Raw genomic sequence first — 20,296 nt, 5'->3', positions numbered from 1 at the left:
GGGGTCATTGGGGGTGTATGGGGATGTTGGGCAGGTTGGAGGGGCTGCTGGGGGGTGGTTTATGATCGGGGGCTGTGGGGAACTATTAGGGGGGTTGTGGTGTGTGGTCAGAGGGTGTCTAGGGGAGTGTTGGGGGTCGTGGTGGATTGGTGGGGAGCTGCAAGGGGTTGTGGGGGGCGGAGGGCCGTGGCATATGCGGGGCTGGCTCCCGCCGCAGGTTCCCGCGCTGGCCACGGTCCGCGCTCTTCTCGGGCAAGCGAGCGGCTCCGCAGCGGCATTTAAGGCAGCGGGGCCAGGGACGTGCAGGTGCCCGGAGCTCCGGCACCACCCTCGTTTCCGCCCCGCGGTGCAGATCCCGCCCAGGCGCTTTCGCTTTCGCTTTCGCCTTCGCCCGGCCCGCGTCGCCCTGAGAGGCCGCCAGCCGCCCCGGCTCCCAGCGGGGCCGCGCCGCTGCCAGGTATAGGGGGCGCTGGGGAAGCCGGCGAGCGGATTTCCCGGCTGGGAGCAGGGCAGGGGCCGGCCCCCTCGCCTGGGCTGCCGCCCCCTGCCGCGCTCGGCTGGGGCCTTAGGCCGGAGGCTGCAGCTGCGGCCCCCGAGCGCACCGCTTGCGGCCCCGGGGTGCGGCCGCCCTGGGGGTAGCGCCGGGCTCTGGGACGGCGGTCGCTGGGGCAAGGAGCCTGTTTCCAGTCAGAGCCGTGGCGCGGGAGAGCGGCTGGCTGGGGGGCTTCCCGGGACTTCCCTGCACCCTCCCCTCATTTCCCCCACACCCCCCACCTGGTCAGCTAGTTACGGCGCAGTGGTTAGAAATTTGAGTTGAAATTGAAGCGTTAAAAGGCGCACTTTGAAAGCGCATGCGGTGTATGGTACTGGTACCTGGGAAAGGCTACTAGGTTTGAAAAGTATGAACAAAGAGCAGCTTCCTCAGCCAGCTGTTGTGGTTTTTTTCTGACAACCTCCGCATGGTGGTTTCCGCAATGTTGGTCACCCTTCTTTCACATTCTGATCTGTAAGCGAGGGCTGAATGAGTGCTGCCCTGACAGCTAGTGATGAGCCAGGGGAGGGGGGAAGGCTTCAGGACCCGCCTGTATTTACATGAACTCGCCTACCCTGCCTAGGTATCCGGCAGACAGAGCTGTGTTACCCAAGTGGTCAATTTGGGCTGGTGGTGGGTTACAAATCACTTTCCTATTGAATGTGGGGGGTCATGAAATGTTATCCTAATTGTATGAGTAAAGGGCAGCAGAACTATACTTAGTCTGTCCTGATTGAGGGCTTCACCCTCTAGGCTTAGTTTTTGCCAGGGCTGAGCCTTGGCCCCGTTAGGCTTGACTGTTAATAGCCCTGGGACCTCTGGGCTTGCCACATCAGTTGAAAGTAAAGTATGAAAGTAAAGTAAAGAACTTGTTGGAGCTCCAGCACCTCTTTTATTAAAAATTAAGTACTGGTCACCCTCAACTGAACTGCACTTGATAAGCAAGGGGTTTAGATGGCAGAACCCAGTGGAGCTGGGGGGGAGGGAGGGGAGAGATACAGACACGGGCAGGGTTTTTGCTTGGCGGTAAGGGCTGTGCCTAAGAGTCACAGGCACTATTTGACTTGTATCTCTCCCCTATTTAAAGATAAAGCTTATTAGGTGCCACCAAGTGTCTTATTGTTAAGTGACCACTAGAGCTGAAATCACTAATAATCAGGTCTAAGCACTTAGACCTGCTGTAGGACAGTACTTCTCTGGAAAAAAGACAGCCTAGCCTGCACTTGCTATGAGGTTCCCACACTGAGAGCTGGGTGGAACCTCAAGAGACCGACTCACAGAGGTCACAGTAGCAGCAGAAGGTGATGGTGCAGGGCCATCAGCAATGGAGTGAATGGTGGCACGACAAACAACAGCAGCCGGAGCAAATGGCAAGCAACCGGAGGAATGAGCAAGGTGCCTTCTCCTCCGCCCCTCCCAGGATGGGAAGTGAACTTGTGAGAAAGCACCTTTGAACTCTGGGTCTTCGCTGACCAAGGACAACAACTATGAGTGGGGTATGGTAGAGGGAGAAGGAAGGGGCATGTTAAAGGAACATTTGTTGTACTATATTTTAGTGACTGTTCTAGAATGCTATATTTTTGTGACTGAGGGGAAAAAAACCACTTTCCTAATAGGCCAAGATTTTTAAAACAAAACATTTGTCTGGGTTGTTATCTTGAGAGGTCATTATCTTGGAGTTCTGTACTAAACAAATTAATTTTTTTTTTACATAAGAATGGCCATATTGGATCAGCCCAATGGTCCGTCTAGCCCAGTATCTTGTCTTCCAACAGTGGCCAATGCCAAGTGCTTCAAAAGGGAATTAACAGAACAGGGCAGTTAGAGTGATCCATCCCCTGTCATCCACTCCCAGCTTCTGGCAAGCAGAGGCTCTCAGACCATGGTATTGCACCCCTGCCCACCCTGGATAATAGCATTGATTAACATTTGTTAATCCTGAAGTTGGAAACTGGTTCTGACCAAGACCAGCAAATGCTCACTATTGTTCTGCAAGAAACTCAACTGACTGGTTAGAAGCATGCAGTGCAACAGCGAAAGACTCAGCTGCTGAAAACATGAACTCCCTCGCCGCATTCAGAAAATGTGCATATGTGGCAGATGAATGAACCAGTGCAAATGGGTGTCAAGTATTAAGTCACTGCATATGTTATCTTGATGTCAGTGGTAGGCTGTATCTCTGACAACCCACGTCTTAGAAGAATTAAATGCTTGTAAATTGAATCCCGAACAGATGGCTGCTTGTGCATTGATGGAGCTGCAAACTTCTCTGGAAGACATAGTGGAGTACAAGCTTTGATCAGACAAAAGTGTAACCCTAATCTCTCCAATACACAATGGAGAGGCCATGTACTCCAACTAGCACTATTATGAGCTTCAGAATCTTCAAAAGGCATTTGAAAAAGCTATAAACTTAATGTCTTCATCATACTTTTTTCAGCAAGAGTCCAAAAGGACTGAACTTCTTGGAAAATAAAGAAGATGCATTGGGACTGAAGTTCAAATTAGTCCAACCTGGGGAAACCCACTGGCTTTCTCATGAGTGATCCTTGGCTGTTGTCTTAAAATTCCTGCAGCCATTATTATTGACTTTGGAAAGTATCTATCAAGACAGGACAAATCTAAGTAGTGAGGCTGGTGGACTGCTTTTGCTACTAAAGTCAGAGAAGACAATCTCCCTTCTCTCTTGTAAGTCTACTGTTGAAACCGCTTGGGCATTAAACAATGCCATCCAGGCATCTGCTACAACAGTGGTAGATCTCTGTCCAACAGTGGAAGCTATGCTTGGATCAATTAGAGAGATCCATTGAAAACATACTGGAAGAAGCAAAGACTTCAGTTCAGAAGTTGACTAATTGGGGCACTTCTATTGACTCCTTAAATGAAGAGGACAAGTAGTGTTTGTTAAACCACCTGAAAAAAATAAAATACACAGACTTGATTCTTACATCTCTACAACAGCAACTTAGTTTTTACAGATGCCAGTCTTATAGAACACCGACAGTTGAGTGGAATGAGGTACTACCTGCAACGGGACTGCCCTGTGATCATGACAGAATAGAGAGTTTGAACACAAAGTGGAATACATATGATGAACCAATGAAGATTTGACTTCAGCTTCATCATCGCTAGTGGTTTGACCCAATTTTTATGCTATGTTTCCTGGGATGAAAGTAGTAGGAATTAATCTCTTTCTAGTCCCAGTCACAACAGCTACAGTTGAGCATTTTTTCCTTGTTGAATAGAATCGTGCGTTCTGAAAGAACGCATCTTCTGCATGATCATGAGCATATCTTGAAGGACTGGAAGTACTGGGCACATAAGTCATCAAAAGTGAATGCACTGCATTTGAGAAGTTAATTAACAGACTTGTGCAAAAATTACAACAAGAAACCAAGAAGGATGTAGATATAGTGCTTCATAGTAGGTTTGTGTAGCCAATTTTAATTTGTGTGATTTTAAAAAAAAAGTTAACACTAGTATAGTGGTCGTGAAACATTTCAGTTTTTTACTGTGGTGCAATATAGCCCACCACCTTTGCCCTAACAATCTCACCCCCTCATTGGTCCTCACCACCCCCCTCCCATATTTTGAACACCCCCACCTAATTTCAATTCCTGGGGAAAACACTGGCACCGACCCTGCTCAGGTTCAAGGTGTGTGGGGGAGCAGAGATGTCTGGGATTTTCCTCTGCTCTGCTGCAGACCTTAGCTCTTCCAGAGGACAGAGCTGTTACAAGCAGGAAGGATTGAAGAACGGAAGCAAGTAGGTCACTTTACCTCCACTCCTGGCTTGCCCTCCTGAAGTCTACCACACTGTAAGAGAAGCCCCTGCGAACATTAGGAGAAATACTGAGGATACTCTGCTTCCACCCACGTCTCTGCACTGTTGTAGTAGTTCAAGTATAGACAGGAACTATGCAGATGGGAGGGATTCTGCCCTTTCTCTAGTTAATCCAGCTGCCTAAGCAGCAGTAGTTAGGTCGATGGAAGAATTCTTTCCTCGGCCTAGCACTGTCTACATGGGCACTTAGGTCAGTTTAACTAGATCACTGAAGGGTGTGGATTTTTCCACACCCCCTGCCCTGAGCAACATAGCTGGATTAATCTAAATTTCTCATGTAGCCCAGTCTTTAGGCTCATGGAGGCCACCCCAAGTGGCCCGTGGGCCTTAAGTTTGTTTAATCTTTGACTGTTTGCCAAGGGGCTGATGAGCTAAGAGAGGTTGTGGGTCACTAAAAGTAATGAACTGTTGTGGGGAGGAGTGGCTAAGCAACCTAAGGCTCATGGGAGTTGAGGAAATGATGAGCCTCTGAAGGGCCCAAGGTGGACCAAGCCTCATGAGGCTCACAGAGATAAGGAGGTTGTCCAGGGGCTGGAGAGCTTACCAAGGCCATGTCTAAACATACTGCACTGCAGTAGTACAGCGGTACCAATGTAGCTGCACTGCATCTAGCAAAGACATGTTATACCAACGTGAGAGAGCTCCCCCTTCGGCATAATAAAAACACCTCAGTGAATGGCAGAAGCTATGTCAGCAGGAGAAGTTCTCCCACCAGCATAGGGCTGGACACACGAGCACTTATGTCTGTGTAAGTTACGGTGCTCAGGAGGTGATTTAGTCACATCTGAGTGACACAAGATATGCCAACAAGTTTTAGGGGAGTCAGAGGCAACAGGTAAGGGAATAAGAAAAGGAGTACTCGTGGCACCTTAGAGACTAACAAACTTATTTGAGCATAAGCTTTCATGAGCTACAGCTCACTTCATTGGGTGCAAGGAAAGGGACTGTTCACTCGCTGGAACTCCTTTTATGGGGACTAAGGAGCAACACAAGGTAGCCTGATGGAATGTGACAAGGATTCAAGAGTCTCTTCTTGGGAGATGGGCAGCAGAATGTGAACAGAAACTTTTCCCCTGATTTTGCTGATCCTCCAAGCTTCTTGCCAGGCATATTCCCATCCAACTTCCCATTTCTGCAAGAGAGCCCCAGTCCTGTAAACATTAGGAGGTCAACTTGAGAGGAACCCCCTTCCTATCTATGTACTGATCCTGAGGGCCTGCAGAGGTTTAGAGGAATGGGACTCTTCAGTAGGTCTGCAGCAGGCAAATCTTTGTTCCCCTGGATATCTTTAAGCAAGAGTAGACAGTTAAAAGGGTGATGGGGGTACTGTTTACTTCATTTACAGTCCAGCTATCAGACTCCTGTTCATGATAGCTTGGCCTGAAATATTGCAGACAGTGTTTTCATAGAATATCAGGGCCAATCTCTAGTTTTTGCCCCGATCCCTAAATGGCCCCCTTAAGGATTGAACTCACAACCCTGGGTTTAGCAGGCCAATGCTCAAACCACTGAGCTATCCTTTCCTCCCCTGCCTCCCCCCCCCCCCCTCATTATATGGTATACTACCATTCAAGGTTGTTAAAGTTAAAAACAGCCAATATTAGAAACCTGGAAATTCAGAGTTAAGTTTGAATTATCAAGTAGGACACTGATTAAGGGGATGGCTCGTTTGAGTGTTAGTTCTTTCCTAGTGAAGCCCGAGGCCTCATTTTCACCAAAAAGTGTCAAATCCACCCCCCCCCCCCCCGAGAGATGTAGTTTTAAGCTGAGCTAACCCTGGTGTACACAGTGCTAGATGGATGGAAGAATTCTTCCGCTGACCTAGCTACTGCCTCCCAAGGAGGTGGATTGACTATAGCAATGGAGAATCGCTCCTGTTGTAGTGAGTGTCTACACTGTTCTGCAACAACATAGCTGCAGCTGTGTTACATTCAGAGTGTAGACATAGCCTGAGGCAAAGTTCCACAGTTCTGGACATAACTGTCAGTATTCCATGACACAATTGTCATCAGCAAGTGTGACTGCAGTGCTATTGTAGAAGTGAGGTGTGGGGGGGGGGGGGGGGACTTATTTCCACTGTTCTTCCCATTGGCGTTTTATTGTCCATATACAGATCCAAATCCAAGTTTGCATTCTGTCATTGTGACTGTAGGGAAAACCCTTTTCAAAAGGGACACGTGCTCTGTTCTTTCGAGTATTAGAAGTTGAAAGGGAAATTAAGGATTGGTAATTGACAAATTCCTTATCCCAAAAACTACAAATTGTATTAAAATTAACCAAAGCTTAATTTCAAAGTCAACTTGCATTTTGATAGCAATTTCTTAAACAAAAATTTTATGCCCATAATGTGTGGCTAAATCAGACTTGAAGAAACCAATAGAGTATGGTATTTGCCTCTTCCCATTATATTTTTAGATTTAAAGATGTCCACAGCAATGGCCTCCAGACTTCTTTTCAGCTTGTTTTAAACAGTCACTGCCAGATGTTTTAGATGAACTGTAAAACTGATCCATAAATGAAGTCATTGTGACAAATTGCAGGTTTTCCCTCTTTCAATTGATTTCTCTCCCTAAAAAAGATCCAAAACAACAAATATACTTCCTTAAGCTTAATTATAAAAAGGTAATACTGCAATACTTCGGCTCCATTCAGAGAACAATGTGGTTGCAACTCTAGTGGGGCAGAATTGTTATTTGAATGCATCTCAACATATGCAATTTTAAGTTTCTAGTATTTGGTGGTGGTTGTGGGCTTTTTTTTTAAATTATAACATTTAAAAGTATATGCATTGTAAGAACACTTGTGTGCCTTCAAGCCTTTGCTTCAGTTGTTTGTTTTTTTTTGGTAAGAATTTATATTGTCAGAGGGATTGCTCTTGTACTTCTGAGTTTTTCTTTTCTGTAACAAAATATTTAGAAAGTGCTAGAGAGAAATAAAATGTTGAAAACATGACCATTTGAGTTCATGAACTGTGAAGTAGGTAAGCATTAAATGCTGTAACTAGTCTTTCTAGATTTGAATTTCTCCCATTTTACAAGAGGCCAGATAAAATTCCTTTAAGTAAGAAGTTTTCCAGGTTGACAACTTCAGGATGACAGATTTTAGCCATATGTAATCCCTTACGCTACATCACAGATAATTAATTATGTACTATAATTCCCTAAACAGTGTTTTCTGCTGCTGTTAAGTGCAGACTGTTTGAGACACTAAATGCAAACAACTGAAAGAATTTAGTTGATTTTTTTCTTAGGTTGCTACTGTTTCATCAATACTTGGAAATACATGTGTTATAGGGATGGTGAAACTACCTTCTGTCAATACTTGGGGCATGCCTGTTTGTTTTTAAAATGACCTGTCAGTATCAGGGAGGGACTCTAGAAAGCAAGAATTTACTTTGACACTTGCATTTATCTCTTCTTTGTACAATACTAACCTGTTGGAGTGTAGTGTATCACTGTAGAATGACATTTACAGTGATGTCAGGTATGTAGCATTGTACTAATTTACCTCTGTATTAGTGTAATTTATATTCAGTGTCATGTAATATGTTTTTCTCCTGTCTGCTAAAGGCTTCTTTTTTCCATTCTCTTTTCTTCCGTTCCTGCAGGGTTGTTTGCATGTGTATTTAGACCTTTCAGCTACAGAAGCATGTGTAAGTAATTTAATTCCCTGGATTAAAAAGTTTCAATATACCTTTAACAGCAGTATTAAGCAGCCATGCTGAGAACAGTAATTCAGTTAAGGAGGATTTTGAAATTTCAAAATCTGATTTCATTCTGACATGGAACAAAACCAAAATTTCAAAGTTCTCCACAAAAATATAGATCTGAAAAAAGTTGTTTCAGAAACATTGAAAAGGCATTGTTTTGACTTTTTCAAAATGTTTCTGATGCTCCCCAACTTGCCCAGAGTCCTAGCAACCCAGTAGATGGGCAGGCTGGCAGGAAATCTGCCTGGTTTCTGTCAGAATTTAATCAAGACACATCTTCACAGAACATTTAGATTTGATGAATGCTAGTTCTGATGAAAAAATGTAGTTAAGTTTTCCAACAAGCTGTACTGCTTAACCACAAAGTACTAAATCTTGTTAGCATGTCACTTGATTTCAAGCCCATATCATTTTAAAGATAAATATTCATTGTATAATATGCATGACTGTACAGACATGCCTGTTATTCTGCTGAATAACCAAAAGTATTTAGAACAGAGTCCTAAAGATAACTAATACATCTACTTTGCATAGCACTAAATATTCAGTACTTTGCATGTATCTTGTGATTTATTGTAAGGATTAAGATTAAAAGAAATTTCCATGTTTTGGAAGTTGACACAGTAATGCAGATGTTGTGCAAATTTGAACAATTTTCATTCAATAGCTGATCATGTCTAAGCTTTCTGTTGAAGAGCATTCCATCACTTTTCAAAAACACATTTCATTGTGGGTTTAGGGGCTGGTTCTGAAAAGGTTTACATTTATGCTTGACTTTGCACACTAGGATTTTCACTGACTTCAGTGGACTACTCCATATGTACAGATAAGCATGTGCATAAATGTTTGCAGGATCAGGGCCTTGGGGCAAGATCCTGCAAAGAGGTGGTCTTGGGAAGCCCATTTTGAATAGATGGATATTTTAAGGATCCAATCCTTCAAGAGGTGACATGCTACTAAAGTGTGCTTCTGCTCTTTAAAGTGACTGTAAAAATGGCATTGTGAGGTTCCATTTATTGTCTTTCAGTGGCATCTGTATGAAGTTTGCTCATTGCTGTTAAATATTTTCATTAATGACTGGGATAATGGAGTAGATTATAAAATTTGCAGATGACACCAACTTGGGAGGGGTTGCAAGCACTTGGGAGGACAAGATTAGAATTAACTTGATGAATTGGTCTGAAATTAGTAAAGACAAGTGCATAGTACTATATTTAGGAAGAAAGGAAATAACTGGATAGGCAGCAGTATGGCAGAAAAAGGATCCGAGGGTTATAATGGAGCACAAATTGAATGACTCAGCAGTGTGATGCTCTGGCAAAAAAGGCAAATATTCTAGGATGCATTAACAGAAATACCATCTGTAAGACCCAGGAAGTAGTTGTCCTGAGCTGCTTGGCACAGGCGATGCCTCAGAGTACTGTGCTCAGTTCTGGGTGCACATACTTTAAGTCATGAACAAATTAGAGTCGGAGGATAGCAACACAAATAAGAGGTTTAGAAAAACATCATCTGTGAGGAAAGGTTGTATGTATTGGATATGCTTAATCCAAAGAAGGCCTGGGATGGGAGCAAAAATATTTCTTTAAATATGGGAAAGGTTGTTAAAAAAGTTGTTCAATTTGATTAATCAGTTCTGTTTGTTCAGCAAAGGTAGGACAAGTAGTAATTTGCATTATTTGCAGTAAAGGGAGATTTAAGTTGGGTATTAGGAAAAGAAAAAAAACAGTAAAGGTGGTTGTTTTCTGGAACAGGAAAGTTGTGTAATCCCCATTCTTGGAGGTTTATAACAGGGTAGATAAATATCTGAATACTTGTAGGAATGGTCTAGGTATACTTAATCCTGCCTCAGCATGAGGTATGGATTTGATAGCCTCTCCAGGTCCCTTCCAGCCCAAGATTTCTAAAAAGTAGGAAGTGTTTTTTTTCTCCTCTGTCTAACTTGTAAACTTCCCCAAGACATAAGTCAAAAACTGTTGTTTCTGGCTCAAGCATTATCACCAGAAATAAGGTTTCTTCAGAACAAGTTATGCCCTCTTTTATATCTGTTCATTGAAAGCAATTAGGCTGCAAAAAAATGGAACTTTTGGAATTTAAGGCTACATCCTGAAAATATTACCGATATTAAGATGGTAGAATAATTATGGCCAAGAGCAATACAATTATGAAGTCTATTTTGTGCATCTTGAATTTCCCCTCATGTTCTACATCTTTCCAAAAAGATTCATTGTTATAGCCACACATTTTAATAGTATTTCACATACAGTCAAACCATTTATGTTGGATATAGTGGCATAGTGCTCCCAACTGCCATCTGTCACAGTTCAGGGCACCTGCACCGGTATTTCCCCTCAGTATTGCAGCAAGGGCACCCACTCTAGGCTCCCAGTTCCACAGCAGTTCCCCCAATTGGATGGAGACATGTTCCTCTCCCATCTAACTGGGGTATTTCCAGGCTGCATCATTTCCTGCCTACATTGCGTTATCCTCAGCAGAGGCAGGCTGCCCAAACAGAGCCTGCTTGCTTTCTCGTCAGATACCGTTAACAGGGTAATTGCTACAGTCTACTTTATACTCAAGGTAATAAACAGAATACATTTAAAACAAGAACCCACACACGCCAATTAGCTTAGAGTTAACTCCTCTTGTCCTTCATGACCGAAGATGACTCCTGCAGCTATTTTATGTCTTCCAAGTACGATTGTGGCTAAAAAAGCCAAGGAAAGAATGGCAGTCCTTTCTGAATGAAGTGCATACATAGTGTAATACTGAGGAAGTGATTACAATCTGAGTCTGCTGCTGTTTACAGCTCAGCCTCTGTGCCTCAAGATCCCTACAGCAGTTAATTTCGAACTGGGTAACCCCATTATTGACCAGTGCTTGCCAGAGTGATCTGTTTCTGATGTCTCAGCATTAATGTTGCATTGTTTCAAGTTATGCTCTAGTGTGTCCTTGAAGGATTTCTTCTGGTCACTTTGCAGGCGGTTGCCCAATTTCAGTTTCCATACTGCAATTACTTTGGCATCCTGGTGATGTCCATCCAGCCCAGAGTAATTGTGATGCAATAAGAATGGCTTTAATCCCTCTGGAGTGACTACTTCCACAACCTCATTAGTGACAATTTTTGGAATTAGTAGACACTGGGTTTTTCCTCCCCATGGTATAGTTTGATGAAGAAAAAAAAATGGAGGATTGGAAGTAGATCATTTGCATTCCTCAGGTACTTCCTAGGATACACACTTTTTGTTCCAAAAAGTCCATTGAATTTCTTAAAAGCTTCCAGAGATTGGTCAGTTTCCATACAGGCCCACAACACAGACAGAATTGTGTTTAATACAGTGGACCCCAAAGATGTTCAACTTAATTTAATAAAGGTCATTCAGGATATTGTCAGTGTCACACTGTTTTCATATAAACTCTTAATGAAAATATTTATTCTTTAAACAAATGTTTGCTGATGTTCATCTGAAACACTACAAACCCTGCATCTCTCATGTTAAAGATACTGTTTCATTCCAGGTCTCATATGACATTAAAGGTGTGATATCAGCTCTTATAAAAGCACAGCAGGGCTTCTGTAGTATCAATTATCCAGTAATTATGCTGAAGTTTTGCTTGGTATAATTGCAGATCCAGAAGTAAAATGAGTGCTTCAATCAATAAGATGTGCTTCTAAATCATTATGGCGGTAGTGATTGTACCACTGTGTTTTTGTCAACTTGGTAAGTTACTTAATGTTGTATCCAGTACAAAGAAATAGCAGTGCTGATCATTCATTGAGTAACACTCTTCCTTCTGAGTAATTACTGACCTAAATGTACCATCATGCTATTAGAAGGAACTGTACTCTTAGAAGTGCTGTCTTTTGACTAAGACACAAAATAAAGGTCCAGACTGCTAGTGGTCAGTAAAGATTCTATGGCATTTTTTAATAGGGATGCTCTGGAACAACTTGTTGCATTTTACATCCCTAAATTCCCCTGTACTTTCAGATGAATAGAGGATTTTTCATTTCTTGTCCTAAACTTTTGTACACTATTCCTGTAGGATTTTAAATCATTGGAATTTAGCAGGGTTAATACCCTAACATTGTTATACTTATAAGCAGCATACGGGATCTTTTTCTCACACACACACACGTGTCAGTCAGTGTATAGTTACCAATCCAGAGCCTGGATTACTCTAATGGCCAGCCAGATTGGTTGCAGAGGGGAGCAGGGCTCTGTCGGTCGCGATCAGATGTTCCTGGAGTGAGGCAAGACAAACCCAAACTCCCATGGCCAAGCACCCTGTTCTTATAGTCCTTTTTCTCTGTTGAAGTCTATAGATTTTGCCGTATCAGTTTCTGACTGGTTACTCCTTGATTGATGTTAACATTCCAAAGACACCTATGAGCGGGTCATCCTGTCCTGGTTTCAATTTAATCAATTGTCCTGTCTTTAGGGGTGCTAGCCTCCACCTCAGGGTCATCAAATCTGCCCTTCCTCAATCCATGGATGCATGTTGATGGTTCTTTGGCGTCAACAAATCTCGATAAGCGTCTTCGCTCCTCCTTTCTTGACTATCTGGTTAACAATGGCCTTCACACCTTATCTTTTCCTGATGCATGCATTCATTCCTCATTCACACAGTCTTAGAGACCAAACAGTCTTTTACAGAGACTTTGAGAATACAAACAGTAGCATTTTATACTAGAGCAAAAAAGGCATTGCAAATTAAACCTTGCTAAGTTTTATAACCAATAACCAAGACAGTTTACATTGAGACCCAGGCCTCCAACGTTCCTCTAATCTACTTAACAGACACAAGACAGAATACTGTCTTACTAACTAAACCTTAAAACAAAGAACTAAAGAGGGCCCAATTTGTAATGCATATGGGAAAACAGACTTTCATAGTCCCAGAGGGTCATCCCTTTCTGCTATTCAAAAAGGGTGGCTGGCAGGATGAAATCAAATCCTACATTAAATACTTTAGTGCAATTATAAAATCCTGCTCCTACAACATTATACAACTAAAAGATCTGGCTCATCTACCATTTTAACAGGAAACTGCTTTGGCAGATTCATTTAACGCTATAGAAAAAGAAACAGAATAAGCTGTGAATTTATTTGCCCTGAAGATTCCCCGTTTAACTTGCAAATCATATCCCTTTGCATTCTCATTCCTCCTAATCTAGATCAAGATGCAGCTTCTTCCAGTTTTTCCTCTTGCTATTTGAGGCCAGAACCACACACAAATTGTGTACCAATATCACTATTTTAGTGAAGGGTGTTATTTTAAAAAAAAAAAATTGAAATAGCTTTGCTGGTACAATCCCCATTGTGAATGCAGTTATGCTGGTATAAGAGTGCTTATTCACATACTGGAAGAGGAATAAGCTATTGTGGTAGACACTTTTATACCAGTATAACTGTGTCCACATTAGCAGGTTGTGCCACTTCAACTTGACAAGTATACTGAGGAAAGAGCACTCTATAAGGAAAGTAGTAGCTGAAAGCTGGCACTCTTGCCCAGGTGTAATTTGTAAAGCTGTGGGGGTTTTTTTAAGTCAAAGATAGCTGTTGTTGGTCAGCAATAGTATTGACAAAAGCTGGTGATGGCCTAATCAGAAAGAGCTCTCTTCCATGCTTGTAGCTGTTTTGATCACTTCTCACTAACGCAACTGATGTTCTAAGCTTCAGAGTGACATTAGTCATTGTGTGTTGTGCTGGGCTATTTGCTCATGTGGTGAATGAGGGGCACATGCTGTTGTGAGGGGGGTCTCTGTGTTTGGCATTATTGTGCATCCTTGTTATATGGGTGTGTAACAAGGTGCACTCACCTCGTGAGCACCCCCTTGGCTGAGTGCACGCCTGCACACTCTCTGATTGTCCCTTCTCTGGAAACAACATCTTCACCCTCTTGGAGCTTCCTGGCTACAACTCTCCAGCTGGGCCACTATAGTTCAGTTCCCCACTCTGGGGTGCCTCACTGTCCAGGCCACTTCTCCCAGTTGCTAGAGAGAGAGAAAGGAAGGAGACAACACAGGACACACCCAGACCTGCTCATTACTCCAGGTCCCTGCCCAGGGACACTGTAGAGAGCAGCTGTTACTGTGTCCCTTTATCTAAGTCATGCTGCTGCTCTAATTCCCTGACCCGCTTCCCTGCAGCCCTGTGCTATCATCACCCTTACCTGAGGGCCTTGTCCTGATGGAGGCCCCACAACCAGCTCAGGGCTTCTTCTTGCTCTCCCTGCCTTCTGGCAGCAGTACCTCATCCGAGGTCCTGTAGCTCTGCCTGCCAGCCATACACCTTCAGCTCCTACAAGTAACTGAATTCCTTATGGCGCTGAAGCTCTTTTTATACTAGGCTGCTGGGCCCTGATTGGCTGTGTCCCACACAGCCACTCTAGACAGCTTGGAGGACCCACTCTACTGCCCCTTTTTGGGGTGGGGTATGGCAGTGCCATGAGGTCTCTAGCAGGGGGCCTCAGAGGATCTGGTATACTCCATCACAGGGTAATTGTGTTGATTGGCATCTAGAGAACTGTGCTGGGAGATTTGTATTGACTTGTGTGGATGGCAGTTGGCGCACAGGTATGGTGGGTGGGCCAACTAATCCACCAATGGTGCAGTCTCCATCATAAACTAATGAAATTGCTGCATGCAAATTAGCTGTAGAATACAGGTACACCACACAAGTTTAATGTACAATATCTGTACACCACACTGTATAATTTGTAAAGTCAGAATAGCTGAGAACTTAATTGGCTGGTAAAAGACTGCAAAACCCTGATGGTTTAGCCTGGTAATATTCTGAACAAAGAGTCTTCAGCCATTCTTGTGGCTGCTTCCATCACTTTGTATTGGTTCAGCAGACATTTTAGGTTTCAGAGTGACGTTCCTGGAATCTTATTATATTGCTTACAAATATGATTTAATGTTAAGGCTCACCAAGTTTGTTGATGTAAAAAACTTGGTTGTTGAGGGTGACGTGAATGCTCCAGAATAGGAATTTCACCCATTGTGCTTGCCAGAGAAGATAATAATTTTTTAAAAATTATTAACTGAGGACAGAGACTAAACCTTCTACAAAGTTGTTTTATAGCTGTAGTTTCAGTTACTACTTTTTTTTAAATTTAAAAAAAAAAGTTGTAACAGTAGTGTTTTTCTTACAGAAGTGGTAGGGCCTGATCCAACTCCCACTGACATCACTTGAAAACTTTCTATTTATTTCATTGGGAACTGGATCAGTATCATAACAAGGCAGAAGTAATATCTTATTTGTGTAGTGGAAGCACCCAAAAGGTATACTAGCTGCTACATGTCTGGGAAGAGAGAGTTCCTGCTCCCAAAAGCTTAAAATTAACTTGTGTTACGCTACATATTATAAAAGTTATAGAATATTTATTTTTAAAGCAATGTTTTACTATTCATCCCACTTGACCAAACTTTTCTAAAATAGTTGATGATTGATTTCCTGCATTAGATTATTCTAGTTCTCTTGATTTTCTGCTGTTTTTGATGATCGTTCTAATGGATTTTTGTTGTGCAATCATAGGGAGGAGGAAGGGCTATGACAGGAAGGATGTCTTGTGATTAACTCACAGACTGGAACTCAAGAGAAGATTTCTGTTGGGTGCCACCGTAGATTTATTGTTTGGTTTTGAGCAAATTGCTTAATCTGTGTGAGAGTCAGTTCCCAAGGATACTGGGAGGATAAAATTATGTGAGAGGCATTTAGTTACAATAGTGAAGAACATCACAGAAATGTCTCTGAATACATTTGTCTGCAGTTTCAAGGATTCTACATTCGTATCTTATTATTTAATTTCAGTAATTAGGACACTTCATTTACACTATAATAAGAGCAATTGGGGGTATTTCCAGGAAATAATTCTTGTATCAGTGTTCCAACATTAGACTGGAAAGTCTTTCCCCATGTACAATCAAATATACTGTATTACATTTAGCATTATAAGCATGCATGATTGAGTTAAAAGCTTATCTTTTCAATTGTAGCAAGAAATTTGCTATTTCAGAAAATTTAGACCTGGGGACACTTCACTTTATTTTGTATCTCATTTGTCTGCATTGTGATAATGTAGTTTATTTCACTGCTAAATTGTATATCACTCTACTCATTGACTGAAACTTTTAAAACAAGAATTACTTTCACTAATAGAACACTCAGACAATAAATACAAAATATGTTACTAGCTTGTATCAGTGCTGGATAATTCCTTCCAATGTGTCCAAGCTTATTAACCCCCTTCTTAACCTGGGATGATGTCCCACTACAATCTTGAACTCACTTTGAATTAAGGTGGGTTTGCCTTAATTTGCAGTCCTCTATTCAGTGTTCATGTATTTTAAGACTCCTTTCAAAATCTTCCATGCTGTGACTTTTGTTAAAAAGCTTAAAATTGTTATATTTATTGTAGCACCTAGGAGCCTTAGCCATGGACCAGAACCCCATTGTGCTAGGTGCTGTACAAACAAAATAAAAAGGTTGCCCAAGCCCCAAAGATCTTACAAATTAAGTATAAGATAGGAAGTATAATAGGTGGATACCAACAGGCAGGAGTATTTAAAAAAAAAAAAAAAACAATGTTGGTCAGCATGATAGGCAGTGGTACCAGTGCAACAGTAGCCTACTCGTTGAGTTTTTGGAGGCATCATGGTAAATGAGTTTTAAGGAAAGATTTGAAGGACAATGAGGTAACTTGGGAAGAGCTCCCCATGAACATCCCTGAAGTGCGAGGGTCAGGATGGAAGAAAGTACAAAGGTGCTTGTTCGAAAATTTAACAAGTGGGCAGTGGAGGTTGGCATTATTGGCTAGTTGGAGGTGGGGGTTGACATCTGAATAGTAAATGAGAGATGGTAGGGAGGGTGGGGATAGACAGTGAAGGTCTCTGAAAGTGACAAGCAACTTACATTTCATGCGATAAAGAAGAGGGAGTCAGAGAAAGGATGCAAAGAGAGGGGTAACATGGTCAAAGCAATGGGCTAGTGGAATGATATTTGCCACAGCATTCTGAGTGGATATGAGTGGGGTAAGATTGTGTTTTGTCAAAGCCAGAGTAAAGGATGTTGCAGTAGTTGAGACACTAGATGAGTCTAGATGTGTGCATGAAAGGAAAGGCTGTATTTTAGAGATGCTTTGCAGAAAGGATCTGCAAAATTTAGATATAGCTGGGACATGGGGACCTAGAGGTCTAAATTGAAGATGCCCAGGTAATAGGCCTGACTGACAGGCAAGATGCTGGTGGTGTCCACAGTGATCGAGAAAGGAGGGAGCCTGGATGGCTTTTGTGGAAAGATTCAGCGCTCCATTTCAGCCATGTTGAGCTTCAGCTAACAGCTAGAGCCCTGCACGCATACAAATTTAGATCCGTGGATGCAGATACCCATGGGGATAAATCTGTATCCACAGAACCAGACAGCTCTCCCTAGAACCCACAGCAGCAAAAGGAGCACAACATGGGGTCACTACTCCCAGAAGCCAGTGCCCCATACTAGCAGCTCCTCCAGTGCAGCTGTACCACCCTCCAGCTCTGCCCACTGGGGCAAGCACCAGGCTCACCAGCAGTTGTCCCTGGTCACGCTCTTGTGTTCAAGCAGCGTGCACACCTCCAGACAGGAGATGCAGATGGGGGCAGGGCCGAGAATGGGGCTGCGAGTGGTACAGCTATGCTGGAGGAGTTGCCGGCGTGGGCTCCTGGGAGTGGCAGCCCCACATTCTGCTCCTTTCGCCACTGTAGTTCCCAGGAGAGCCCTGCAGTTCCACAGATACTGATTTATATCTGTGGCTATCCACATCCACAGATATAAATTTGTATCCGCGCAGGGTTCTGCTAACAACTAAACATCCATAAGGAGATACCAGAGAGAGACAGCTGAGATTTTAGCTTGGAAAGAAGGCTATAGGGCTTAAGGTAAATGAAAGCCCTGAATTACATGTTGCAACTGCTAACCAACTACAATATTTCAGAAATCCACACTCCTAACATGTAGCCACCAAGGCACATGTGAACATATCACACCAATATTCCTCAAGTAGTACTGGCTCTGTATCCCTTTCCAGATTGAATTTAAGGCCTGGGCACTAACTTGCCAGGTACTTAATAGGTTGGGGTCTGAGCTACCTCAAAAACCAATTATCCAGTCACAACCCTCCATGACAGTGCTCTAAAAGAACCTGTCAACTAGGCTGACCCAAGCTAAGATTGTTGGGTCTATGGAGCAGCGTATTTTCAGCAGCAGGAATATGGCTAAGTAATACCTTAGCAGGGGAGATCAAAATGAGCCTGAGTGACAGGGTACATGGATCTGAATGAGCCAGGAAAATACCATCCCACATTTTAGAAGATTGGAGGAGAGAAAGAAGAGTAAGAAAAAAATCACCCACACATACATATTGGGGATAAGGGAGGCTGTGAGAAAATTTCCATTTACAGGGGCTGTGTGGTGGGTTCAGGACTCACCACTGCTGGCACCTCCTGCTGGTTGCTTTGGGAATTAGCTCTTGCCAGCTGCAGGGCACCCTCTTGTGCATGGTGTCTCACCCATTGTCTGCTCTGCTGGTTTGGGACCTATAGTGCTACTCTACACAGTGGCATCCTCTTCAGGACACTTCCCACTACTCTAATCTCACCCCCTTCCGGGAAGTGGGGCCAGAAGATAAGTCCTTCAGCTAGCACCTGCCTCAGTGGCCAACCACAACCCCAAAGTCTAGTGCCTCACCTCAGGGGCAAGTTGTAGTCTGTCTCAGCCACACTTCTCCATGGCAGGTGCAGGGGAAGACAGGGACACAGGCCCACCCACTACTCTTGGTCCCAACCCAGGGACCCTCTAGCAGCAACTTCTCCCTGCCTTCTTGTCCACCTATCTTCCCTGGGCCACTTCCCCTTTGGCCCCATGCACCTTCTTCACCCTTTGTAGTAGGGACCACAGCCTGGCAGGTAACTGGGCTGGAGCTCTTCTCTGCTCCCCCAAGCCTGCCCAGCACTGCTCTGTCCAAGATGCTACCTCCTTCACCTCAGGAGCCCGTGCCCGTGCCCGTGCCCGTGCCCCTGCCCCTGCCCGTGCCCCTGCCCGTGCCCCTGCCCGTGCCCGTGCCCCTCCCTTGCTAGCCAGGAAGAGACTACCCTCATTGCTCCTAGGCAGCCTTTATATAGGACCCAGCCCGGCCCTGATTGGCAGCCTCTCCTTTTGCCCTGATTGGCTCTCCACAGGCCCTTGCTGATTTGCTGCTGGTCTGTGCAGCCTCCCTGGCCTATTCTAGCCCTTTTTCTCAAGGAGTGGGGCAGCTGCCCCACTACAGGCTGTCTTTAATTATTATATAGTGCTTAAATATCATAATGATATGCAATTTAGAAACACCTGAGCTATCACTGATCACCTTCTTAAGAATAATAATGGAAAAGCATTTGATACAGAAAGGAAATAATTCAAGTGCAGTTTCATCAAGAAAAAATGGTATAATCTGAAAGGAAAATGATAATAGAGATAGAGAACAAGATTAGTATCATGAATAGTAAATGAATAAGAACTCTAATTTATCATTGACAAATATTGTAGAACACACGTACAATTTCTCTAATGAATAAATATATATACACGTTTTCATTTCCAGTGTACCTCAGCATTTTGACCACTATTTTGTTCAGCTTGCCAGGTAAGAATTTTTATTGTATTTTAAGCAAAATCCCTGAAATAGCTCAAAAGATGTGTATACTTCCATCTGGCATCCTTTTGACTTCACTATGCATTTCCATGTAAGAAATCTATATGGATAATATCCAGCAGGACAGTCCCATGCATTTGTGCCTCCAGTGCAAGAATGTGCAATTTAAAATGACTTCATCTTCAGTCTTGTAGTTTTCTTATCTTTTTGGGGGCTGATATTTAACTAATTGGTGAGTAGAATTACCATGTATAATGGTATTGCATTTGCTGTCCTTTTCGAATACTTTTTAATCTTAGCAACTTTTTATTTTAATCTAGAAGCATCTGTGATAAATCCACCTCAGAAGTTAACAATGAACTCTCAGAACTTCCAGCACATTTTATCATGGGAACCAGGAAGTAACACAACTATGCCAACATACTATCATGTGATGTACATAGGTTTCAGGTTTGCTTCCTTTCATACCATATGTGAATTTGTACTTTTTCTTACTAGTCAAAATATTCGATTGACTATTTTGTTTTTCAAAAAGATT

General features: G+C 43.0%; 1 protein-coding gene across 4 annotated transcripts in view; it reads left to right on the top strand.

Moving 5' to 3' along the window:
• The first annotated feature begins 289 nt into the window (after nt 1–289).
• The window catches only part of IFNAR2 (interferon alpha and beta receptor subunit 2), a 35,516-nt gene continuing 15,509 nt past the window's right edge, over nt 290–20,296 (top strand). Inside the window, exons 1-5 of one of the 4 annotated variants that reach the window (XM_038409492.2) lie at nt 290–457; nt 7,984–8,028; nt 11,716–11,807; nt 19,708–19,749; nt 20,079–20,208. In XM_038409492.2, the coding sequence (XP_038265420.1) occupies nt 11,768–11,807; nt 19,708–19,749; nt 20,079–20,208 (212 nt within the window). In that variant the 5' untranslated portion in view covers nt 290–457; nt 7,984–8,028; nt 11,716–11,767. The remainder of the gene's footprint in view (nt 458–7,983; nt 8,029–11,715; nt 11,808–19,707; nt 19,750–20,078; nt 20,209–20,296) is intronic. The other 3 variants (XM_043508426.1, XM_038409502.2, XM_043508431.1) reach the window with 3 other exon arrangements.

Source organism: Dermochelys coriacea, chromosome 1, assembly GCF_009764565.3.
Source record: "Dermochelys coriacea isolate rDerCor1 chromosome 1, rDerCor1.pri.v4, whole genome shotgun sequence".
Classification (NCBI taxonomy): domain Eukaryota; kingdom Metazoa; phylum Chordata; order Testudines; family Dermochelyidae; genus Dermochelys; species Dermochelys coriacea.
This window is presented reverse-complemented; position numbering and strand designations above follow the sequence as displayed.